The following is a 26362-nucleotide window of genomic DNA, read 5'->3' on the forward strand; positions in this document are numbered from 1 at the left end:
CTCTCTCTCTCTCTCTCTCTCTCTCTCTCTCTCTCTCTCTGTTTCACTCCAATCTTCATCTTGATTCGCTGCACCTCTTTTCTTCCCTTTCTTCATCCCGCTGCCTTCGTTGTTTCTCGTGTAGAAATTAATGTATTCACTTTTTTTACCCTGGTATGTCAAACACAACTTAACACACTATGTGACCAAAAGTAAGCGGACTCCCCGGACATACGTATGTGATCGCGGAACATCTCATTTCAAAAAACATGACATGCTGCCATAAAAAGCCTCCGCTTTTCTGGTTTCGGACTTTCCAACAGATACCTGGTTTCAGGGATTCGCTACCGATTCAGCCACAAGAGTGTTACAGGGAGGTCGGGCTCTGATTTTTGGATGAGGGGGGATTATCGTGTTGAAACAGGACGAGGTTCTCCCCAGACTTCGCCACAAAGTTGGAAGCACGCTACTGACTAAAGTGTCATCCAGGCCCTCGACCCAAACCATGAACATTAGGCCGACACCAAAACAATATGGAGCATCTACATACTTTTTTTGCCCGTCTGTGCTTTCTCTTAATCCGCTCATTGATGCTCGGCACTGAGTGGGACATAATGCCTGGTTTTACTTTTGGAGGCAGAGCCAAAACACACAGCATTAATAGTTTGCATGTGCCTCACAAAAAAGATTGATGAGCCACTAAAAGGAATGATAGATCACCAGACAAAAGAGCGTGTCAGCAAGTGTGTATGTGGTGACTACGGGACAGGGCCGAGGAGCTCTCTCTCTCTCTCTCTTTGTCTCTCTCTATACACTGACAACAGTGGGCTCCGTGTGCCCTCTAGTGGTAGATGTGAGACACTGCGAGCATGAGGGGGGAGAAGGTTGGGAAACGAGACGACGGGGGGCAGCGCAGGAGGGGGGGTGGGGGGAGCGGAGCGGACCGAGTTTCGGCCCCCGGCAGAAGTCACGTCCCGGCTGTCTCGTTACCTCGGGCAACCAGACATGATGTCATAGCCAGTTGATCTTGAATTTGAGAAGAGGGGGGGGCAGGAAAGAAAAGAGGGTGGTCACTGTCTGCTGCCAAGGATTTAGTGGGAGTGTTTCACGGGAGATAGATGGATTGTGTGTGAAGGAGAGAGGGCGAGTAACTAAGAAGGGACAAGTTACAATGCCCAAGGCCTGCTGGGACTGTGCCCAGGGGAGTATGGTAGCTGAGAAGGGCAGGAGGCAGAAGGGGGGTTGGTATTCATGCGACCTGTTAGAGTCAAACAAAACAAAAGGCCGCCTCCCCGGAGGCTGCGAGTAGTTTCCAAGGCTCGCCTCGTAGAATGTTGGCGCACTAGCACACGGCGCCGGATCCCGCAAGCCAAGCAGGGCAGCCAACAACGGTGACCCACTTTCTGCTCCCAGCTCACGCCGAGCGGGAGAGACCCCAACGTAAAGATGGGGTCTCCCCCCCCCCCCCCCCAAGCTGCTGCTCGGCCATGAGTAATTGGAGACACGCCGTACTTCGCTCCAGAAATGGACAGAGTAGGCTGGAGGTTCTGTCCCTGTTCTGAACTGTAGGAACCAGCATAAAATAACAAAGATAAGTTAAAGTACAATGGTTTCAGAGGGCTGCATCTGTTAGCTTTATGTCAATATATTTTTGCCTTTATTTGACAGAGAACAGTGTAGAAATTGGGGAGGGGGGGGGGAGGGGGGGGTTGACATGCAACAAAGTTCCCAAAGCCAGAATCGAACTCAAGACGTTGCGGTTTTTTAGACAACTATTCAATACATTATAACGGAACGCTGTACATACATTCATGTTCCCCAGAGGATGAATCTTTCTCACTTTTGTCAAGTTTTGTGGCAAAATGCCAGATACCCTCCCTTTATTAGGTGCACCTGTACAAATTATATTGAAATTAGCTTTCAATAATCTTAGATAACTAAATATTAGAAACATACTCAATATCATGACGTCCAGTGTGACACCACTGACCACTACGACCTCGGTGATTAACGTAGAATCAGTACAACAATGTCAAGACAAAGTGCTGGATTGCACCAGTGTTTTTGGGGCCTCGCACATATATGCTGGATGGCACCGGTTTTCGGTACCCAACCCTAGTCATAAGCTCTCAGTGTTGACCTGTAACTGCCCGACAAGCCGCTCTGCAACTGAAATTTAGCTAGCTAGCTAGGTTGCTAGCATCTAGCTAGCTGGTGCTGACTCACAAAAATGTGTAAACAGATATTTGTAGTCATTCTTCTTTTAGCATTTGCCTTAGCGTTGTCAATGGGTTTTTGTTAAGACGTCTTGCAAAAGGAGGGCCCTGGTAATTATGAGCTAATGCTATTTGGGGGCCCTTGGCATGGAGACGTCTGGTAACCACCTGCATTAGATGGTACAGGTGTACCTGATAAAGTGATGCCATCTTTTGTACCAGGAGAGCTTCATGTCCGTCTAAGTCAAACACCAAAATCACCAAATTGATTAGATTGTATTCAGAGATGTTTTCGTTATTTTGTCCACCGCTTGTGTTCACATTCACACATGTTTTACTGGTTTTGATACTAACATACTTCCCTTTTTTTTTGTCTTTTCTAGTCTTGGTTCCTCTGACAAGATCTGTGCACGAACCAGCAACTAGAATTCTTTCTTTACAATCGGAAATAGAAAAAGCAGAGATACAACCCGCAGGATAACAGTCGTCCTCCAACCAACTCCACCCACCGACCGGCCCCCGACAGCACGTCTCACCCGACACGAAACACAACGCAGGAACAACGACAGCAGCACAACGCTTTCAAGAGGAACTCTGGACTCATTTATCCAGTCAGAGGTGAGGACCCGTTTTTTTCGAGCGAAAAGGCGGATCGATGGAAAAGATGAACGAACAGACGGACGAAGAGGACGCCAGGATACAGAAGGGGTAAAGGGGACAATCGGCAGCAAGCAGCTCTCTCCTTTAAACGAAAATAAATCACTGAACCAGCAGCAACGCAGAAGGAACCCGAGGAGGAGGAACACCATCAACTTCTCCTGCTCTGTGAGGCCGCATTGTGTAATGAATGGCTAGGAAAATCAACTGTCGCAACAAAAACAAACAAAAAGAAATCCGGTTTTTCACACAACATTTAAGCTACACCCCCACAATGAACCCGCAGCCTCGATCAAAGCTGCAGTCCGTGCTCCTGTGATGTCCGTCATCACCCAAAACGAAATCAAATTGACCGACGCTTCCTCTCCGTCTGAAAGACTCCCTTTTTAGCCTACTACTAACTAGAGAGAGACCATGCCAAAACATATCTTGATTGAGGGTTGCACTAGAAGCTTGAATCAATTAACACTAATCTTAACGATGTGCACTATTTACCTATGAGGCGTGGTAGGTGAACCAGACTTGCCTACCAAAAGCATTTTAAGGAGGAAAAACCAAGGTGGCAAGGAGCCTCCGCGTGTCCTCGACCCCCCCCCCCCCCCCCCCCCCCCCCCGCCCCTCATTTGGCCTCCGCTCTTTCTCACCCCCCCCCCCCACGCGACACACACACTCGCTCAATCTGTGCCACGACCACGGCGCGTGTGGTACGATTGACAACGCACACACAGACACAAAGTTGCCCAGTCGGACATTTTTGGATTGTAGTATTCATAGGTGGTGGTGTTGGGTTATTTTTTTCCCATTTGATATGCACACACAGTAAGCCCACTGAACTCACTCGACCTATTTGATTAGAAACATCACATCATTTACAGATCTCACGGCTATAGGCAGCAGCTATTGGTTCCCCCCTTTTGCCCTCGTGTAATGTAGATGATTGATTTTGTTATCTCGTGTGTTCTCTTATTTGAATTTATTCCTTTTTGGATTTGTACTATTTTATAATTGTTTTGTATTTGAATGACAGCACCTTATAGAGCAACACAGTGGGATGTTGAAGCGGTGTAGACAGGGTGGTCAGCTGACCTGGACCAAATAGTACATGCCCAAACATAGAGGCGAGGTCTGACGTTTTGGGAAATGCGCTTTTTTTTCTTCTTTCTTTTTTTACCAAGAGTTAGACGAGATGATCAATACCACTCACAAGTATGTGCATGAAATATGACGTTACTGCAAGCAGCCGCTTCGCTTAGCTTAGCATAAAGGCTCGAAACCTGTGCTGGAGCCCTTTGCGTACGAACGCAGCCGGTGCTAACCTGTCGCGCCAAAATGGTTTGTTACACAGAACCATCTGAACTCACTGAAGACATACTCCCCAATAACTGATGCTACTGCAGCGTCCACGCTGACCTCGTTAAGAGCCGCCATTGTTGTTTTGAACAAGATGGATTTTTGTGTGAAATGTGATCTTATGATATCGTGATATCAGCTGCTGTGCAAAGGTAATCTCAGAGGTGCTGGTAGGCTGATATCCCCCCACCCACTTTCCAGTCTTTGTGCTAAGCTAAGCTAACCGGCTGCTTCGGATAGCTTCACCTTTAATGGACAGATGTGAGTGGTGTCGATCTTCTTGTCTAACTCTCGGCAAAAAAACCAACAAAATAAAGGAAGAAGCGTGTTTTCCACCGTGTCAAACTGGTTCTGTTGTTCTCAGTGACAGATTAACCAATTTGCCACCTACTGTACTTGGAGGACCACACAATGCTGGATTTTGACAATCACAGGAAGCTTATTTTCTGGGGAACGTACCTGCTGAACCGTACAGGTCAGCAGAACGTTGAAAGGAAACAAAGCTCAACTAGCCCCATCTACTATTTGGCCCAGGTGCAGCCGCTGGTGGTTGTGGTGATATATGAGTGATGGAAAAAGTAAAAAAAAAAAAACAGAAGCAAGGAGGGGAAGGTTGCTGAAGATGGGACCCAGAGTCTCCCTAAAGTTTACCCTGTTGTTTACACTCCCAGACGGGCCGCTGCTCCAAGAGCAGAGGGAGCCACACTGTGGAGCAAAATGAATATGTGACATATCTGGCTGTTTGCGGAACGAGGGGGCCTCTAAGGCCGGCAGTAGGAGGATCACCCATGTGCCCCACTTTTTGTTGTTTTTGTTTTTCGGTGCACAGGATCAGGATATCGGTTGCTATGGTAATGCCCCCAACACACACACACACAAACACCAGCAATCCCCCCTTTATATTGTGAATCGATGAGCCCTTGATGATCAAAATCTGCACTAAAACAATCATACCAGCCAACCTTTTTCATAAGAATTAGATTGACCACCACTTAAGTGTTCAAACCGGTGGACGTATCACTGGGATGGAATCGCACCCGCAGAGCACAGATCGGCGCATCTTAAACTCACCGACCACTATTACGTCCCCCCCGTCCCGTCCCGTCCCGTCCCGTCCCCCAACTGAATTCAAAGGGAAGTCTTAAAAACGAACAAACAAAAAAAAACAGACAATCTGAGGAGACCTTTAAGCTTTTAATCGTTTTTACACCATCAGCCCGCACATACTCCCACTGATTCTTACCCGTCAAAACCACCCATCCGACCTCACAAAATAACTGGACTGCCTGGCCACGTTCTTCACTGCAGGGAAACACGACATAGTCGGCCAACCGAAACGGCGACCGGCCGTCTCACCGGCTTCGTAGAGAGAGAACCAGCTCTGCTGAGTAAGGGCGTCAACGGCGGCTGAAGCGATTTCTTTTTCTAATCTATGGAAGTGCCTCTGTATTCCCATTATGCAATTTGTCAAACATGAATTCAGGTTCTTTTTTCTCACATATAAGCTATAGCGAATGGTGAAAAAAAATGTATGTCAGGAGAGGGGAGAAAAAGAAAAAAAAAGAAACGGCGACAGCTCACTAGATAATCGCAAGCATCTTTATATATAATACACATATATATTTATAGATATATACATTTTTTTGTTTTATTTGCAAGATAAGCTCTGTGGCAGTCTAGTTATTTTTTGAAGCATGGCGTACATCGCGCAGTCATAGGATGCATCTCAAAAGAACCCGCCGATTAGAGCTAAAGCAGAAGACTCTAAACCCACTTTAAAGACGTACAAGCGAATCCGTGGCAAACACAACAATAGAGACATAGACGGTGATGATAATGTCGTTGAGGATGATAATAAAAAAAAGATTAGGTTTTGTTGTTTTCTTTCTTGTTTTGATGGGAAGTATTGTTCTTGAACCTAAATGATGTATGTCGATTGAGCCATGTGCAATGCCTTGGTAGAGGAATTGTGTTTGTTTGTTAGCGATTGTTGTGAGGGTGTCATGAGGAAAGAGGGAAAAACCCTCAAAGGTTGTTTTTTTTTTCAAGTCCACATGCTCGGGACTCTAAATACGAGGGCGGCGAGAGAAATATCCCAGTCTTTGTAAGTAAGTTTGGGGAAATTGTTTTTTAAAATTTCCTTTTGTTGTTGTATTTTGTTTTTGTTTTCTTCTTCTTCTTTCGTTTATCACTTTTCTTTTTTTTTTTTTTTAAAGAAAAACAAATTTAATTTCTATTGATTTTGTTTTCAAAATGTGGGAGGGCTGAAGGAACAATTTTGCAACTCTTAAAATATATATCACTATGAAAACCTGGTGCTTTCGTAAAGAATAAAGTACATTCAATCTCTATTATACATAAATAGTAATAAACGAAAAATTAAGTGTTATCATAAAAGCAAATTTTAGGACAACATGCATTATTCTATTTCTCTCTTTTTTTATATTTACCGAGGGGGGAGAGGTTTATTGTTCTGAAAAAGCCCCCCCCCCCCCCCCCCTCAACCTTTACACCATAGCAGAGGAACAGTCGTAGGGACAAAACTAAAATATTGTGTCCCAGACGCAGACGATTTGGGAGATGCACAGTTCTGGATCTAGATAACGGGGGCATGGACGACGATACCTGGTGCAATTTGGTGTTTGGGCTCAGGGAGAGGGAATAAGAGGCCTCTGTCCGGTCAGAGGGGCTCCGTCATCGATTCAAGTGAACCCCCCCCCCCCTTCCCTTCCCCCTCCCCCTTTACCCCCCACCGAATCTCCCACTGTAAATGATTATAAATATATGTTTGGTGACGTAGTGTTATAGACTCAGAGCATCTTAAAGGTTGTCCCTAAAAAGTGCCTTTTGTTCACAGATTCCATCTCGTAATCCTGAGTGCCCATCTCGAAAGAAACAAAAAAAACACACAAAAAACACAAACGTCCCCCTCCTTCATACTTCTATATCTTTCTCTTCCTCTTCTTGGAGCTTTTTACGAGCAGTATACATAGTACTAAAGGACATTGGTGTGATTTAGTTCCTCTTTTTATTGTTGAATAATTAAGAAAAACATAAAAAAAAAGCCTAAAAAAAAAGAAGATATTTTCCGTCTTGCTTCTCTTCCTCCGTATCTTGTCTTCTGTCTATCTCGGACACTGGAGTAGTCTGTAGCCGCGTAACCCCCCCCCCCCCCCTTCCTTTTCTCCCTTTCTCTGAACGGCGGGGTTGAAAAAAAAAAAAAAAATGAATACGCAAAGATTTTTTTTTTTGTTGTTTTTTTGTTTTTTGTCTGAGCAGAATGCAGTTAGCTCACATGTTATTCTTGTCTGTACGCTTTCACATTGTATTACCATACCCATCTTCTTCAGCTTCTCCATTCAACAGCTAATGTAAGTGAACAAGTTACACCACGGGGCTCTGGGCTGTGCTGAGGACGGGGGGGGGGGGGGGGGGGGGGGTTGCTGGGGTCGGAGCAAAGAAATAGTCCCCCCCTCTGGCAGCAGTGACACATCAGCCTCACGGCGGAGGGAGGAGAGCACTCATGGGAACGTTTGGGTTCGGCCGTACGCGAGAGCGATGACCAGTAGTATTGCTAGTATAGGCAGGTTTGTTCGTCATCCTTGTTTCTATTTTTTTTTTTATGTAATTGAATTTGGATTTTTATTCTTTTTTTTTGTCATTGTTACTACGTTGAGACCTTCAATTATGCACCTTTCTAGTGGTTGAATGTGACCAGCTATTTGTTTTATTTTAATTAAATTTTTTTAAGGACTTGAAGCACCTTATAAGCGGAACAGTTCCACAGCACGCAGACTGAAGGGCTCAGATTTAGCACAATCACGAGAGACGCCACGCATCGACCCGCCGCCATTATCCTGAACCGCAGCGTTTGATTGACCAAAGCGACGCGCTTCCAAAAAGCCGTACGAAAAAAAAAAAAACCTTGTTGGTGACTTCTAGAGAAAAGCACCGGGGATATTCCACCAGCAAAATCAAGCAATTTATAGATTTCTTTTTGTCCTGCGAAGAAAAGAAAAACAATTATATATAGGCCTATGCAACTTTTTTTATTATTATTTTATTTTATTTTTATTCATCATGCAAATGAAGCCAGCAGCAGTATTATCAATCAAGCCTTTGACAAGAGAAAGCGCCACAGTTTGAGAAGCCATAGCAGAGATGAACGGGTTGCACGGGGCAGTGTGTGTGTGTGTGTGTGTGTGTGTGTGTGTGTGTGTGTGTGTGTGTGTGTGTGTGTGTGTGTGTGTGTGTGTGTTTGATGAGGGTGGGTGTCTATGTTTCTGCCCCTGCGCCTTTCAAATAGCCCAGTCAGACCTTGTGGCCGAACCGTCCGCTGTTTTATTTTTAAATTTTATGTTTTAAATTTCCTTCGTTAGTTTTGAACACGTTTTGTAGGATGCTGGGCCGTGTTTAGTGTAGACTGAGCTCCTCTGGCCAGCCTCGGCCCCTATCCGCTCCGAGTGCTCCTCCTCCTCCTCTTCCTCCTCCTCCATCAGACACACCCTCCCAGAGCCCATGGTGAAATGCATGTGTTAATTACAGTTTCTTTTCCATAATAATAATAAAGAAAAAAAAACAGTTTGAAAAGAGCAACACCTTTACTTGATTGAATAAAAGGATGTTCTTAGCTGTACCCGCCCCTCTCGCCTGTGATTATTACCGTGTGATTTCAGTGGTGGACAAGCAGCTGTGTCTCAAACATGGCCGTGCTCCAGGGGCAGTGATGGAAGAAGAGCCTTTACTTAGGTAAAAAAAATACTTGAGGTAAAGCAAGTACTAGGATAAATCCTGCATTTTAAAAAGGCACTTAAGATATTACAAGTAAAAGTATTCGTGATGTCCCGTCACTGATTATATTCTTATATATGTATCACTGTGTGAGCAGCTGGTTTTAACTACTTCATGTACAGTAGTTCTCTACTTGGACAGGACTGTCTCCAGTATTGTTGTTTGTCTTTGTTATATCTGAGGAACTGTGTCAGGTGAAAGGGATTTCAGGATCCTGGATCTGTTTATCGCTCCATAATCCCCCTCGCACGTTGCATTTGTCAGCATCACACAAGTTCGTTTTCCTTCTTATTAATATGAGATTATTATTAATTTCAAATGAAATGGATGACAATCCAGAGCAATTCGTCACTATTTTTTAAAATGTGTGCGTATTACTAAAAGTAAAATCTAAGTAACTTAAAACTGCTAATAATGAAACAATTGCTATTTAAGAAGGGAATAGATACCTCTTTCATATGTGGCTTGTGCTGAAGACTAGTTTAGCTCAATTGCTGGATTACAGGTGCAATATACGACATTCGGAGCATTAATATAGCGGCAAACAACTATTATCGTCTTCTAAAGCATGTGAACACTTGTTGGCTCACACTGCGGTTACAGCTGATAACTCCTAACCGACCGATGTCGTGGTCGCAGACCCTCCAGTTCCCCCCTCAGGTAAACACTGTTCACTGTTTCCATTTATTTACACTGTTAGCGCGCCGTTAGCCTCTAGCTGCCGGCTCAGCCGTTGCCACGTTAAGTAGCAGCTCTGCTTATAGGTGGAGAAAATCATTTTAAAGCTGCATTAATTCATGTTTTTATATGTACAATGGGTCAAATGACTAGGATGTCTAATATGAAAGGGGTCGCTCTCTGTGATAAACCCCCGAGTTCAGTTAGCACCATCGCTACCGAGCGTTTTAGCGTCCTTTAGCTCGTTGTTTTGGTTCAGTCTCACCAGTGAGGCAGCAGGCAGACACACAGACCAACCGGTGAACACAGTGGACTACTACGGAGAAGAAGTATCACTCTTTTCATTTATGTGGCACAATCCGTCTGACAACTTTACTTTGTATGTGTGTTGATGGAGTTTGGCCCTTATGCGTGGACATGTCATGTTCTCAGCAGCTGGTCCAGTCATCCAGATGAGGTCAACTCAAACTCAAGCAGGTATAAAGGTGTTACAGTGGCCACTGCATGCTGGAATAGCAGGGCTGGATTACCCCACTAGAGGGCTCCTGTTGACCTACATTAGCATCATCTGAATCTACAAAACAAAGAGTGAAAGTCCTAAAAGACATTTGAAGATATTGACTGTAGCGCAGCAGAGTCGTAGATCATGTTGATGCTGTAGAACAGTAAAACATGACCTTAGCAGACAGAATGAGACTGGAGACATTTAGGTTTTTCTTTTAGATGTCTCGTTCATGGTCCCACATTGAGATGAGAACCTTTGCGTTTATCATAAGCAGCTTCATAATAGGGTTTACTGAGTCGGATATGAGCTGCAAATCCCTGAACAATGTCTTCTCACTGGCCGTTCTGTGTGTAGTTTAGCCTTGGTACGCTATGAGGCCTTTAAATGTAAAATGAGCTTCGCTGCATTAGTGTCCATATTTATATTCAAGATAAAAACAGGTCTCTTTCAGTCGGGCTAGTTAAGAAACTCGTCGATGCACATTTGAGTAAAAGTTAAATATTGAGACACAAAGTAGCGTGGTTCTTGTAATAAATGAATGCCAAATATACTTTAAATATTCTTATACAGCCTTATCAACGATTAGCTGCCATTTGCAACTCCAAAATAACGAGCCCCCCCCGGCATCACTGGCCATATATTGCAGGGCAGCACACCGTGCCAGAAAATTTAAACAAGAACATTGTCATTTTCTTTTATTCAGATTTTAATCTAAGCTTTTTTTAGAACTCAGATTCAATCAAATTAAATGGTTTAGATTTAGACCAGTTTCCCCAGATTAAGATAAAAACTACACTTTAAAAGTAATTTTAGATTTAGACCTGGTTCCCATTTCTTTCCCTGAAGTGTTTGTTTGTCTGAAAGCGATGTTACAAGGCAAGAAAAAGGCTTTTCTAGACCGCCTAGACATGTTAGTACAATATAACTGCATAAAGTTGTTTATTCTGAACACATCTGTTGGAACATGTGTTGCCCTAGAGAAAAAGAATAAGTTGCACGGTCCTGATGAGTCAATCACGCGACACTGTTGAAAACCCCATGCAGACGGTTTAGACCTCACCCAGCAGTGCACACAGATTCATCGGCAAATATTTGCACATAACAACTTAAGAGTGTGGATATTTAATCATTTTGGTTAAATCGTCTTCCCACATGTGGTCGAATGCTAACAAACTAAAAGACAAACCGTTAAGAGTGTGGGCCGTCCTGATAAAATAAACCAATTTGGTAAACGGGAAAAGATATGTTAGAAATAACATCTACCGACCACTAAAGTTGACAAGAATTTGACTGAATAAGGCTGTAAAACTACCTCCCCTTGGCGACCAGTGTCTGCTCAAGTTTCTACCTCTATTGTGTGTGTTTGTTTAAATCATATGTTAAGTGGCACAGCAGATTCATACAGATAGTGTTAATTAGCACCAAAAGCTATCGGCACAGACAAAAATAGTTCCACATTTGAGTAACCTAAACAGGCAGGCACAGCATGTTGTAGGGACTGTCACCTGTGCAGCCACCATGAAGGACAGATGAGGGCGGGACAAAGTGAACAGAACAACCAGATACTTCTTTGTCAGTTTAGTTTCCTTTACACCCCCCCCCCCCCCCCCCAAACAGACTGATAGAACCCCCCCAGCAACATCATGTCAGACACATACATAGGTGCAGCACGGTCTAGTCCATCTCTGCCAAACCCCGCTCTTGGACGTCCGTACATGAGGCTTACTTACAAGCAGTTACACACACTAATAATGATGTCGCAGTGAGGAGAATGTGCTTCCATACGATCCAGCTACGGCGTTAACAAACTCAAGAGAATGCAAAATTGATTACTTTTTCAGCTCGACTGTATCGCATCCATCTGCACAGGCACACGGACATGTACTCACACACACACACGCACGCGCACACACACACACACACACCCCCTTGTCGCAACTCCCCCCCCTCCCTTATGTCACAAAGCACACGTCTAAAATCAAATTATAGATCTCCCCAAGACAAAGTCCACACATTCCATTGGAATTCACGTGGGTTTTGTCATTCCTCCACACGTTTACACCCCGACCTCCTCTTTGTGTACTTTTAAGCGTGTGACACCCGCCGCCGCCACGCCCCTTCCCGCCCCCCACCCGCACCCCCCTGTTGGCTCTCCCCTCTCCTCCCCTCCTGAGCCGAGGTTGGTAGCTGTACAATAAAATTGGGGGTGCAGTCTTTTTTTTATGCTGAGCTGAACAGTGGAAGGGTAGGAGGGAGGAGCAGGAAGGCAGCGCCGCTCAGTCATCTTCCAGCCCCTGGTTGAGGAGAAAGTTGGCGGCCAGGTTCTCGTTCTTCTCGCAGGCGAAGTAGGCCTGGATCACCAGAGCCTCGGGGAAACCCAACGCTTTTAACTGTAGACACAGAGCGGTGAAGAGAAGGAACAACTGCGTTAAAAACAACAGGATCTGCAACCTTTCATTTCTCATCCAACAATTCAAAAAACATTTTCAATATTCACCCTTTCGATGGCTTCCTTCTCCTGAGGTGTAACCTGGATATAATTAACAGGTGCGCCCTCCTCCCCTGCTGCCCCCAACTCTCCAACTTCTGGGGCCTCTCCCCCCTCTCCCCCCTCTCCCACTGGCTCGTTCAACATCTGGATGAACAGCTCCTGATGTTGACTGATTTGCTGGGAGGGGAAGAGAAGTGAGAGGTAGCGGTTAATATCGGACACATGTGAACCAGAGATCCAGCAAAGGAAAACCTCTCAGCGCGAGTGCGGACTGCGGTACCTGTAGAAGTTGAGGGTTCTCTCGACCTAGTTGCTGGAGTAGAGCTGGTAGCAGAGTGGGGTTCTGCTGGATGGCCGTTCTCATGTGCAGAAACTGGGGCTGGGTCCGCAGGAATGCCAGTGGGTTCTCTCCTTTCAAAAGCATACAAAATTAACAACCATTAGGACCATTGCAAACTAAATCAATTACACACAAAACAATTCAGACACATGCATGCCTTCCTCATCATTTTGCAAAATGTTTTTTTGCCATTTCATGTTTTGACTCAAGATTCAAGGCCACACTGAGCTGGATGCAAGTTGTTTTTGTTGTTTGGAGCAAGTTAAATCGATTTTTCCTCTATTGTAATGAGCATGTGCACGACATAACACATATGTATACACATTTTCTTGATTCATCTTTAGCATTGTTTGTTATATATTCAATTTAAAATTGTTAGAAGAGAAAAGTTGAGAATTATTTTACATTAGAACCTTGGAACCATCAATTATTTGGCCAATCTGCTTTAAAAAATAAACAACTAATTGATATGATAATAATAATTGTCTTTTGATCGACTCATCAATTGATCGACAGATCAGCTGTAGTCCTAATCAACCTTTATCCCCTCAGAGAGACCATGAGCCACAACTCTTCTCTGCAGTGTGAAGAAACAAAAAGGTTGCAACCAACAAGTCCAACAACAATTTACACATTCTAAGAGGATGACTCATCATATGATGAGTCATCCTCAGCCTGCCAGTGAGGCTTTGCCATTATTAACTGTAGTTATCTGTAAATGCGTCCTCCAGGCCTTCAGCAGTCACATGTAACAATATGGGAGGACGTTTTTAAGTCCACTATGACTAATAGCCCAACAGTACGATGGGTTTTTTGTTTTTTTATACACAAACGGTCGTGTGCCTCACCCTCTGCTAGAGATGGGGCTTCTGTGGGTCCAGACGCGGGGGCCTGCGCTGGGGGATTACTCTCCTGGACCGGGCTGCTGGGGATACCCTGGAAACACAACAACACAACAGTCAATCACACATTAACACACTGCTTGTGCCAAAGAACATGGAGATAGATCACAATAGTGCGGGGGCCATGGAGGTCAGCTGGTAGTTGATAATTACAACTCACTCAACCTCTGTGTGTGTTCAAATCAGAGCTTCTCTGTGCTTTGGTCACTGCGTGTGCGTTAGTGTGTCCCGCTGGCTAGCTTAATGGCTGCTGCTCTGCACTGCGCTCACACCCCGGTTTGCGCTGTTAGCACCGTTAGCTCCTAGCCCCCCGGCTCAGATTGACAGCCGTGTGGAGGACATTCTTCACTCATAGAGATTTTACTACAACTGATTCAGGAAACAGTGTGTCTTGTGTTTCCTGAAAACTTTTCCAGACTGTGTAGAAGCAGCAACTGGACGAAGCTGAGTAGTGGCAGCTGGTGCTTGAGGAGACCTCTGAGATGAGTGCTGGAGACAGCAGGGCTGAGGCTATGTCTGGTGTAGTTTAGCATCTAATATCTTAAATTACAAGTGGATAACGTGATGGTCAGTAGGCACAACTGCTGCACACAGAAGTGAAGTGTATAAAACATTACTACCTTTGTGTGATGTTAAACCAGAGGTACGTTTCAGACAGACTCACAGTGAGAAGGTACTCCACAGCTCTATGGGGGTTGTTGAAACTGGCCCGTAGTGCAGCCACCACTCTCTCCCTTTCGTAGCCCATCGACATGATCTCTGTGAGCATGGCCTCGTACTCGGCTCCAGTCACTGAAAACGCAAGACACACAAGTTACTAACTCTGCATATTTGCAAAGTTGCGCCCTCACGCATGAAGTTCCACAGGGATTCGGATAAGACACCTGTAGCTCAGTCGGCACTCTTGCCATCGTTTGCGCTGTTACAAAATGGCAGCTCAGCCGCTGCCATTTTGAGAGCCATGTGGAGTCAAGAGATATGCTCTAAATTTGTAATATAGAGCAAATTTTAAATCCTACATAGTTATATATATATAAATATGACATTACGTACAAAATGGGCTAAAATATCAGCATGACTTTTACCCTTTCACATTCTCTATGAGTAAGTACAACATAATCTATAATTGGACCAATGGGAATCCCCACTGCTCTCTGTGGCACCACAATAAAAAGGACGGCGTACTTTTGTCACAGTCTAAATATAGAAACGACATGTACTGCACTGCAGCCTGTAGAGTCCCCGACTCACGGCAGTTACAATTTGTGGCACAACAAATATAACCCAAGATTTACTCAATGAATGCTGTGATGTTAACACATTTAAAAACACTCAATTGTCTGAAACTACAATTTACCGACATTAAGCAAACAGCATTGAGACTGTTAACAGCTGCACGTCATGCAAGTGTAGCAGAGATTCATTTGTTACCTACCCAGCGCTGAGGAGGCATCCAAGCCCTGACCCCCGCCGCTGGAGCTGCAAGACATAAAGAAGGACAGTCAGACAACACACTCCAAGGTAATGAGACCGGACAAGAGCTGCATTTAGATATCGCCATCCAGTCCAGTAAATAATACGCAACATTTTAGATGACGTACTGTGTTGAAATGAAAATACTTGTCATAGATGTTTGAGAAAATGAATGTTAGTTTAGTATTCCTGTGACATATCGTCAGCATATAGGTCGACAAATGAATTGTCTTCCTTGGGTTTGGAGACAGCCTATTGGCTCAGGGAGTCACTGTATCATTAAAAATACTAGACTGATGTTTACTGATACAATAAAGACATTCTAACTTTTAGGAAACAGGGTGCAAAAAAAAGCAAAAACAGGGTTTAATTGCAAATATTGTGCATGGAAGTCAAATGAACTGTAGTAAACCAGAGAGCAGCTAAATGAATGGCATACTTAAGGACTAATAAGTCCAATATTGATGTGTGAAATTCTTTTTTGTGAAATTGACTTTTCCCAGCACTACTTCTCAACTGTCTCCAGTATGTCAAAAACACTTTCAGACCGCTTCTACCTGGCTGGTTGTGGTTCCGTGGCGTCGGCGCTCGGCTCCTCTTTGGCCTCCTCGGAGGGAACGGGGACAGCTGCCGGGGTCGGGGCTGAAGCTGAAGCTGAAGCTGCGGTTGTGGCCGGGACAGCTGTTGACGTGGAGCCAGAGTCCTGCACGGGGGGCTTGGGGGCTTCCGTGGCCGGGGGAGAGGCGGCAGCTGCGGGTTTAGCCTTCGGCCGGTTTGGAGAGAAGGTGTTGTTAGACTAGTGGTGTGTAAACACAACATCCAAAACTGAACCCCTCCTGCCCGGCTCAACTAGGGGCTCATTTTGTCCACAATTTTTACGTATTTTTGCCGTCGTGTCCGCCATTTCCGTAGCTTCCTCTTGGATGTGTGCTTATGATGTGGCAACTGGTCGCTACGTGTTTATAGAGGTGGACGCCCAGAAACGTCCACAGCAAAATAAGAAAAATACTGATACAGGTACCGATACACACTTCTAGTGGATCGTAAGTGATGACTGAGTGGGATTATTTTTTGAGTGTATGCAATATTTTATAGGAAAATCCTACTCATTGTGCCTTTAATAGTATAAAAATGTCTGACATTCAGACCAGCCAAGAGAAAGTGCTATAATACAAATGCTGACAATTGAGAAAAGTTAAAAACAAACCACACTATACAACCCAATGTCATCTGGATGTATGACAACCAATTCAGGTCTTACCTTGGAAACCATCACCACCACAAAGTTCTTCTCATCAATGTTGTAATCTTTAATGGGCGTGTCATCTTGCAGGATTTTCCCAGCATATATGAGCTTCTGCCCAGATACAGGAAAGTTGTCTTTCCCTCTTTCTGCCTCTATCTTCTCTTTTAAGGCCTTCACCTGAGAAAGAGAGGGATCATAATCAATAACCATCGACATGCAGCCACTGTGTGACATGCACCTCTTTGATCTCTGACCTTCAAGTCATAGGACCTACTGATCAAACCGTCCAGATGGACCAATGACAATGTCGTCAACAGACAGGGAGGCATCATGGCTGACTTGCAAAAGTATGATGAGTAAGAACAGGGTTTTCATTCACATGCAGTGTATCACACAGCTTACTGTAAATAAGAAAACAGAGAAATATCTGAATAATATCCACTATGAGTAACATAAGTACTATTCAAATAGCACAATGTCACGTTCACTTTATGTTGGCCTAGCTAGCTGCATGTCAAATTGTGTGAACATGCTAACAAACTTAGCCAGCTTCTCAGTGCGCTACCAATACGGCTCGTCGTAATTAGCAGTGTCATAAGCGTTAGCATTAGCAATGACTATCATATCGTGGTGGGGAAGCCTGTGCTCGCCGCAGAAGTTTGCGGCATTACATTCTCGTTCACATCAGATGTTACCGAAGAGCAGCAGCAGCAAAGTCACCGCGATACTAACTTGAAACGACGGGAAATTCGCTCGCTGTCGCGTCGCGATGACTTTTGTTTAACGGGCTGCTCGGCTAGCTAACTGGCTAACGTTTGCTAGTGAGGTTTCGCCTCGTTTAGCATCCGTCTCGTCCATGTTGCCAAACTCGTAACACGTGCTGTTAATTGGCACCCGTTCGTCGTGACAACGTGAAATGCTATCGTGTTGGAAATCTCATAAAACTGTTAAGTCTACGCGTAAAGTTTAAAATATAGGTCCCGCAGCTGGTACTGTTAGCTAAAAGTTAGCAGGTTAGCTAACAGCCACTCACCGTTTGTTCGGGGTCTATCTCAATCTGAATAGTCTGCTGCTGCAGTGTTTTAAGAGTGATCTGCATGGTAGCGGCGACTGACGCGGAGTCAGAGGTGCCTCAAGCGGATAAATAGTCGCTCGCTAAGCAGTTAATGTTGCTAAAGTTGGCGTTTCTGGTGTGACAACGACTAGCTGAGAAATGTGTGTATCCATGAGCACTCAGCAAATCGCCATCTTTGGTGACAAGTTGGTGGTGCGCGAGAGAAGCTCGATCTTCGCTGGAGAGACTTCCTGCTGCGGTGAGTCGTTTAACTTTTAACACGGGAGAGCTTTCACTTGACTTATTTTAATAAAAAACTAAAAATGCACTTTAATTATATATAATTACAGTGAATGTAATGACAAAAAATAATTCAATATATATCCAAATATATACAGTTAGAACTCATTTAAGATCCACTTAGAATATGACCACTTGGAACAGCAATTTAATATAACTGTTTAAAGTTTAACTTTAAACAGTTATATATAGTGAATAATGAAAGCAACATTTATTTTGAATCAACTGTCTGATGTGTGAAATTCCAAATATCTCACATCCAAATTAAAATCCAATCCTGCCAAATGGATAATGAATCTCTGTCTTAATATCTTAAAAATATATATCTATGTTAAGGACGCTGTACACAGGTGTTTACTGTCACCATGGTTGATTAGCCCTGTGGTCAGGTAGAAGCTGGGTGGAGCTATGATGGGAATAATATGATGTCACAAAACTCTATGGACCAATGGGAATGATGACAGCTTGGTCCCGCCCCTAACCGATGCAACAAATTTAACAGGGGAGTGATCGAGCTGTCAATCAAGCGCTGTCAGACGTCTTGTCAAGTGACAGCTTGTGTATGGACTCCAGGTGTTGTTGCGTTAAATCACATATAATTGATAGCTTTTATTTAACAGCTTTAATAAAGCCAGTGGTTGCACCTTATAGTCCCTTCATAAAAAGTTGCCTACAATTTGTCTACTGCTTCTGACAGTTTTTGCTGAACACTCAGAAACACCTGTAGAAAAATAAACTGGTCTGTGACACGTTTTAGCTAGAATGAATCAAGGAATCTCTGTCTGTGTGTCCTTCGCACGTCTCAAGAACCGCTCATCCGATCTACGTCACACTCTGCGGCATGTTCGTTATTACTAAACTTTGAATAAACAAGCGAACTGTGTAGCAGTATAGGGGGCGGGGCTTCAGGGCTCTGCAGACTGAGTCGAGCATGTCGTCCCCCAGCGGGCCTTCACAGGCCGCTGCGGCTCTTTGGCTGCCGTTTACTTTTGCTGCTGGTTGCTGGAAATGCTAACATCGCAACCGAACTCTTCGTCACTTCCCTGGAGTCGACGAGCGGTTTTCGAGAACGCCGCAAGCAGAGCCTTTTTGGGGCCAAGCAATCGTGCCGTGCCCACCCTCCGGCAACGCTGCAAGCGGCAATAATGGGATCCAGTCAGACAGTTCCGAACAGACACGCCTTCCAATGGACACCGCACGAGTATATAATCAGCAAATCATTTTTTTCTTTTGTACATTACGTTGGAATAACCGGAGATCATTCATTGTAGTGATTGGTCATGAATCATTTTGTTGGGCTCGATGTCACTTCCTGCACCTGCAGCCTCGTGGAACAGAGCGCTGCAGCTCTCTTTGCCTCGACCTGCTGCGTCTTGGATCGTACATCACCTGTACGTCGCTTTTGGACAAAAGCCAAATGAATAAAAGTACATTTTGGTGCATGTTAAGGGGCTGCTCATGTATATCAAAATTACACAGGATGCTGTTTACTTACCCAGTATTCCAAAACCATCCATGCTCAATATAGTGACACTCAGTGCCATCACAGATAGGTGTAGTGTGGAAAGGGGAAGCACGGCATTGCAGTATTTATTGCAAAGAGTTGTGTACTGACTATGGACACTACATAGTTTTGTTCCATTTTCTGCAGGAACTATAGAGTTCAAAAGTGGGCAGACACTTACATAAAGTCAGAGAAAGTACATGTAGTGCACTACGAAATAGCAAGTGATTTCAGATTGTCTTCCGCTGGAAGAGCTGCAGTACGATGAGCACAGACTACTGCCTTCAAGAAGATGTCAGGATGCTTAGTATACTGGAAAGGAATAGTGTGACATTTTACGCCTATTTGCGTTCTTGCCAAGAGTTTTTTTTAAATGTTTAAACAATAGAACAGTCCCTGACATACGACCTCTAAAAAACAAGGCACATGATAAAAAATAATAACAGTACTACCAGTTTAACTAGTAGCGAGTATCTAAACATACAGTATATGTACCTATGCATACACATACGTATTTACATTTACCACCTACATACACACGCGCACAGCATAACAATACTAATACCTTCCTACCTGTATAGATTTTACACATGTACTCAAAAAGGAATATAAGTAAAAGGGAGGAATAAAACAAGAAAAGAAAAAAAACACAGAAGCAGAATTAAATGAACAAATACAGATAATGAAAGAAACATTTTTTACAAAAGGGTGGCATTCGTCACGCAGCAGGATTAGTTACAAGTGGGCATAACAGTGGTAAGCCACTGTTATGAACGGCCCGGTTTCTGACAACTGGGGGCTCCTCCGTCCAAAAATGATTGGCTTGAGGCTGATATTTGGTTCTGAATAATAATGGTTTAGTCCAGCACACAATGTGTTTGGGGGATGCATTTTTTGGTAGCTGCGGTTGGTCCTGCAGCCAGCGTGTGTTTACACGAGTTGGCAGGTGTGAACTATCAGCAGTGAGTACATGGTCCTCTAGTGTGTTAGTTTTGACTTTTGTGGAGTATCCCTGGATAGGTGAAGCAATGTGGTCCGTTTGGCTGCGTTGTTTTTGTTTGTTATTTTTGTGTGGTGTGCGGTCAGAGCAGTTGTCTCGGGGACACATCCAGAGCCGTCAGGTGAGTAACCAGCTTGCTGGGGGCCTAACCGGTTTAAGTGTTTAAGTGTTTAAAAAGCCTACTGCTAATCTGCATGAAGACTAGGGTTCAGTGAGGTAGATTAGTTTGGGATAGGCAGTCTAGGTAGAGGGAATTCCACATTAGTTTGGGGGACATATTGTCTCTTTTACTGCACTAGTTGACCTAGAAAGCACTGTCTTTGTTGTGACCTTTGACCTGGTCTATTACCTGGTCAACTATTACGGCAGGGGTAGAGGACTTTGTTGATGCTCCATGTGAGGGGTTTCTGGATCGTTGCACTAGAGATCAGCTCTTAAAGATTGCAGAAGAATATGATATTGATCTAAGTGATGTTGGTGATAAACGGGTTAAGGGAAATGTAAAGGCTATGGTTAAAATGCAGTTGGTTGAGAGAGGGGTGCTGGTTGCTAAACAACATCTCCCGAAAGCTTACAGCACCGGCACTTTCAGTTCCATCAGGGAACCTTACCTTTGAGCAGCAAAAATAATTGATTTTGTTGCAGTTTTCTCATGAGAAGGAGAAACAAAGATTAGAACTGGATAAGCAAGTGGAAATTGAGCAGTTGCGGTACAAAACAGAACAGGAAAAGATAGCGTTGCAGAATGCAAAGTTAGGGTTTGTCAGAGATGGTAAGCTTTCGGGAGATGTTTTGCATGCGGAAAATAGTTCATCATCGCAGTTTCCCGATATTGTGAGTAATTTGCATCTCTTGCCTAAGTTTAACGAGAAGGACCCGGATTTGTTTTTCTCACTGTCTGAGCGGATTGCATAGGCAAGAAATTGGTCAGACTCTGAGCAAACTGTGCTGTTGCAGTGTGTGTTGTCAGGAAAAGCCCAGGAGGCTTATGCAGCTTTAGGTAATGATCTAACTTATAAATCAGTCAAGGCTGCTGTACTGAAGGCATACGAGTTGGTCCCTGAAGCATATCGCCAGCATTTTAGGATGTTGGAATAAAGGTTCAACCAGTCTCATATGGAGTTTGCGAGGGAGCTGACAAATAATTTCATTTTGAAAGTTTGGGCAATTTGGTCGTCTTGGAACAGTTTAAGAACTCTCTGCTCAGTCGTGTTGCCACATATCTTACTGAACGTAAAGTTACAACTGCCACCCAGGCTGCGGGATTGGCTGATGAGTATGTGCTCATTCATAAAAGCCGGCTCAGTGAGCCTGTGTGGTAGCCTGTGTTGCAGGATGATGGAGGTGTTAAGTCATCTGTTTGCTTCGGGGGTTTTCCAGGTAGGGCGCCTCAGGGAGCGCCTGAAATGGGAGAAAATATGTGCCATTACTGCCGTGAGGCAGGCCACTGGAAACAGGACTGCCCAATGCTTATGGATGGGAGGCAGCAGGCTGGAGGTGGGAGGCTAAATCCTTCTGCACTGGTTGTAAGCGTTCCTGGTCCTGTGGGAGTGTGAGGGTGTGGCAAGGTGGGCATGCAGAATCTGGCGTGGTTGGTGGCCCTGATGAGTACTATCGGCTTTTTGTCTCCAAAGGGTTTGTAACACAGACTGGTAGTGACATTAAGGTGGCCGTTAAGATTTTGAGGGATACGGGTGCTGTCAACTCCTAGTATGTGTCAAGACTCCATTTTGTCGTTTTCAGATGAGACAGATACAGGGGTTAAAATCCTGATGCGAGGAATGGGGTTGAGGGTGTTGTCTGTCCTGATGCATACGCTGAATGTAGACTGGCTTGGTGCAGGGCAGAGTTCCTATTGGGGTGAGACCAGCGTTACCAGTGGAAGGGATTGACATAATTTTGGGCAACGACCTGGCTGTCAGTCGTGTGTGTGGGCAGATGTGCCTCCTCCTCCAATAGTCACTCCCTCTCCTTCAGCCTCAGAACAGCCTGATGAGAGTGCTGTAAACTTTCCCGAAGTTTTCCCTGCATGTGCAGTTACTCGGGCGATGACTCGTGCTGAATCAAAGGAGGTAGATGGAGACGTGGAGGAAAATTTGCCGTGTTTACCTGATTTTCCTTTGTCTGTGTCTCATAGTGATCTGCAGAATGGACAGAGAGCAGATCCAGCCTTGGAGGATCTTGGACCTTGTTTGGATCAGTGCTGTCAGTTGGTGAGGTGAAACATGTTTCCAGGGGCTACCTTCTTCAGGATGGTATTTTGGTGAGGAAGTGGGTGCCCCATGGTGAGGAATTTGTTGGGGATCCCATTTTTCAAGTTGTCATTCCAGCCAAGCTTCGTGGTCATGTGTTAAGACTTGCTCATGAAAACCAGAAAACCTATGACCGGATTTTTCGCCTTTTCTTCTGGCCACGAATAAAAAAGGATGTTTCTATGCATATTAAAACCTGTAGTACGTGTCAGATGACTGGTAGGCTGAATCAGGTCATTAAACTGGCTCCACTGGAGCCGATTCCAGCTATCAGTCAGCCGTTTGAGTACCTAATCATTGATTGTGTGGGGCCGCTGCCCCGTGTGAAGTCTGGTAGCCAGTATTTGCTAACTGTTATGTGTCAAAGCACCAGGTACCCGGCAGCGTATCCTTTGCGAACAATAACTGAAAAATCTGTCGTTGAGGCCCTGACGCAATTCATAACTGTTTTGCATCCAGAGTCATACAAAGTAACCAGGGATCAAATCTTTCTTCTCACCTGATGGCCCAAGTGTTAAAACTGCTAGGTATCAGACATATCAGACATAAGCATTGCGGTATAATGTCACACAGGTCCATCGTCGTATAAAAGTGTCTATCGTCAGTTGTACATGTATTGTCATTTTTTCCATTGTATGTTTGAGTTATGTTTGGTGGTTTGCATCCTTCCAGTTCACAGTTATCATTTTTCTGGCAATCATTAAAGGTATGAGCAGAGTCACCTAGATCTTCCGGCACAGAGCCTAGCAGAAATAGTAATGCATCCACTTCCATGATTTTATCAATTTCTACATTGATTGTTCCACAACCCTTGAATTACTGGGCAATCCCAAAAGATGTTTGATCCCCTATTTTTCCACAATTTCTCCAACATAATGCTGTTGGAGGATCTTTCACATATGAAGAGATTATAAGAGGTGTATTAAAATATCAGATTTTTAATTTCCAGTCAAATTCTTTGCATAATTGACTATTGATTCCCTTATGACATCTTGCCAAGAGTTTGTTCAGAAGATTGATAGCTGGTAGGTATGCTAGGTATGTGCTGGACTGTTTCTTGGCCTGGGGTCAGTAACTTCCTGTAGTCTTGTTGCCACCTTGAAGCTAGCTGTTTCCCCTCGTCTCCAGTTGTAATGCTAAGCTAACTGGCTGTAGCCTTATATTTGCCATGGAGGCGCGAGAGTTGTATCGATTCCCTCGTCTAACTCTCTCAAGAAATCCATTCCTGATTTATTTTAAACGAATCCTGATCACAATCTCTTTACTAACATGGGTTTTATGTATGAAGTAGACCCAGAGGGACTGAGATTGTTCTTATAGTCCTAACAACTGAATGACAACACAACGTCTACGGTAACCTGGTAACTGTATTTGTTGCACCTTTTAACTGCTTCAACATGCAGTCCAATATGTTTTTAAAAAATTAACTGGATGTAGCTGCTATAACTGCCAGCGCCATGGCAACCAAATGTTTCACCTGTATCTAAATGTGTTGGGAGTTAGTTTGAAAGTCTTCACTTGGCTCTTTAACACTTTTGTCTGTGCAGTTCTCTGATACGGTCAGCAGGGGGCAGAGTTTGACCACCCACAGACAGAGTGTCGGTGCAGTAGATGGCGGCACATGACCCGACAGAGAGGGAGAGCTTAAAGCCAGGATCAAATCATTAAAAAGCAGTACGTGTCACTGGTTATGTTTGTTCTGGTTGATGTTTTTATGTGTTTAACTGGATCTGTGAGGAGAATGGAGAGTCCCGGCGATGGTGATTATGACATCACAGGTGGATGGATAGGTTCACCTGCTGAGAGACATCAACACTGAGGCAGTTGCTGTTTGAGTGCTGCAATAATCTTGATGTAATCATCAGGATTATCATAATATAACAATAATTTCGATCCGCATCACCAAATTACACACAATAACGCACACATACATGTGCACCGGCTGTGACCCCCCCCCCCCCCAGCCAAACCTCCCAGCAAGCATTGAAACATGAATATTTTATCGAATTACCCTCCCCCCCCGATCGATCGCTCAATGCCAAGTTTGTTGTTTTCCCTTCCTGTTGCTCCTCGACCTCCTGTCTCCTTCCCTTCTTTCCTCTTCCCTAGTATTTTTTGTTCTGCACACAACCTCCTCCACACCTCCATTGGGTCATCGTTGTTTCTCCTTGCTTGCTTTCTTCACTGTCTGATATCATCTTTTTCTCAAGTGGAGAAGAGGAAGAAGAGAAAGGGAGGGGAAGGCCGTAAGGAAAAGAGGAAAGTGAAGAAAAGATGACAAAGAGAGGAAAGGAATGCAGATGGAAGACTGTCAGGGAGTGGTTGACGGGAGGGAAAATAGAAAGAGATTGAGGAGGAAGAACAATAGACAGAGGGAATCTTTGTGTTTGTGTGTGTGAGGGCATGGTGCCCTAAATGTGTATTCATCTGGGCTAATTCTCAAGGACAGAGCTATTAAAGATTAACAAGGAACCTCCATGTTTTATTGAGACTGGCACCGTTGGCGGGCACATGGCTTCCAAACTCAGACCTACTAAAAATGCTGTGTGTGTGTGTGTGTGTGTGTGTGTGTGTGTGTGTGTGTGTGTGTGTGTGTGTGTGTGTGTGTGTGTGTGTGTGTGTGTGTGTGTGTGTGTGTGTGTGTGTGTGTGTGTGTGTGTGTGTGTGTGTGTGTGTGTGTGTGTGTGTGTGTGTGTTTCCGCAGGCTTTTATATTTAGTCCAGACCAAAAAAAGAGCCGTCCTTTCTGAAAAGCAATGTCAGGACTGTAGGCATGGCTTTTTAGCTGCAGAGCTGCAGTCCTCCATCAGAGTGGCCTCGCGTAGCGCACGTCCACATTTGACTTCATGTCTATCATGTTGGCAACTAACAGGATCCTGCAGATACTCAATAACACTGAGGGACACAGTGTGGGGAGTGTGGGCAAAGATGGATGAGTGAATAAAAACTTGGCGGGACATCGTAGCGTACCTGTTGCCGAGTTATATCTGATCCTTGCTTTATTATCAGGCAGTATTTATTTACTCCGAGAGGTGTTCAGTGCACCGGATCTTCAAACTGAATTAGCACTGACATCCATAGAATCGGTAGCTTTCAACAGGTTAGACCTGGTTCTCAGGTGTGGAACTAGCGTCGTAGTAATCGAGGTTCGGCGTTCTCAAGTCCACCTTTTGAAGGTCTGTTATTTTTGCTCGTCCTCGTCTCAGGTCTCAGACAAGAAGGAGTCCGGATTTTTAGTTCAAGACCACAGCTGCAGGGGAAAAAACTGCCCGTGCATCGTTCCATTTATTGGTTAACATCATTACTGCGGTTGCTCCTAGAAAACAAAAGAACATTCCCACGCATTAAAATTCACCTCTGCAGAGCCTTTTTGATAATTTTATCAAAACACTTGTCATGGTACACGTTTACATAAATACAGGATATATGATACTAAAAAGGAATTTGTTTTCTATAGATTTAATGGTCCACATCTTATCAGAAGTGTGTCATGCTATGTGTGACTTCTTGTCTTGATCTGGTCTCGATCCACTCGGTCTTCGTTCAGGTAGTCTTGACTACACCACTGGGTGGAAGTAACGAATGACATTTACTCTCATTATTGAAACAAAGTCAGCGTTTTGTG

At 44.3% G+C, this 26362-nt stretch overlaps 2 protein-coding genes and 1 long non-coding RNA gene across 16 annotated transcripts in view; 2 read left to right on the plus strand and 1 right to left on the minus strand.

Annotated features, from left to right (window-relative positions):
- The window catches only part of nfixb (nuclear factor I/Xb), a 135087-nt gene extending 131638 nt beyond the window's left edge, over nucleotides 1-3449 (plus strand). For all 11 annotated transcript variants that reach the window (XM_076082895.1, XM_076082896.1, XM_076082912.1 and 8 more), the window contains one exon: nucleotides 2579-3449. Coding sequence is in view for 1 of the 11 variants with exons in the window: in XM_076082939.1 (XP_075939054.1) it covers nucleotides 2579-2593 (15 nt within the window). In the remaining 10 variants the exon portion in view is untranslated. The remainder of the gene's footprint in view (nucleotides 1-2578) is intronic.
- A 7649-nt stretch (nucleotides 3450-11098) lies between these two features.
- On the minus strand, nucleotides 11099-17898 carry rad23aa (RAD23 homolog A, nucleotide excision repair protein a). Of its 2 annotated transcripts, XM_076082958.1 has the most exons (10): nucleotides 17662-17898; nucleotides 16903-17029; nucleotides 16644-16805; nucleotides 15940-16145; nucleotides 15345-15388; nucleotides 14574-14701; nucleotides 13856-13943; nucleotides 12948-13078; nucleotides 12674-12844; nucleotides 11099-12566 (listed from the first exon to the last, which is right to left on the minus strand). In XM_076082958.1, exons 3-10 carry the CDS (start codon nucleotides 16653-16655, stop codon nucleotides 12453-12455), a joined length of 894 nt encoding a protein of 297 aa, XP_075939073.1. In that variant the 5' UTR covers nucleotides 16656-16805; nucleotides 16903-17029; nucleotides 17662-17898; the 3' UTR covers nucleotides 11099-12452. The 2 variants fall into 2 exon arrangements, with proteins under 2 accessions (XP_075939073.1, XP_075939065.1); XM_076082950.1 differs by lacking the exon at nucleotides 16903-17029.
- Nucleotides 16812-26362, plus strand: part of LOC142940087 (uncharacterized) — a 45712-nt gene continuing 36161 nt past the window's right edge. Inside the window, exons 1-2 of one of the 3 annotated variants that reach the window (XR_012950372.1) lie at nucleotides 16812-17941; nucleotides 22624-24412. This is a non-coding gene — a long non-coding RNA (uncharacterized LOC142940087). The remainder of the gene's footprint in view (nucleotides 17942-22623; nucleotides 24413-26362) is intronic. The other 2 variants (XR_012950373.1, XR_012950371.1) reach the window with 2 other exon arrangements.

This window comes from Anarhichas minor, unplaced genomic scaffold, assembly GCF_050575085.1.
Source record: "Anarhichas minor isolate MPS153535 unplaced genomic scaffold, ASM5057508v1 ptg000007l, whole genome shotgun sequence".
In the NCBI taxonomy this organism is placed as follows: Eukaryota; Metazoa; Chordata; class Actinopteri; order Perciformes; family Anarhichadidae; genus Anarhichas; species Anarhichas minor.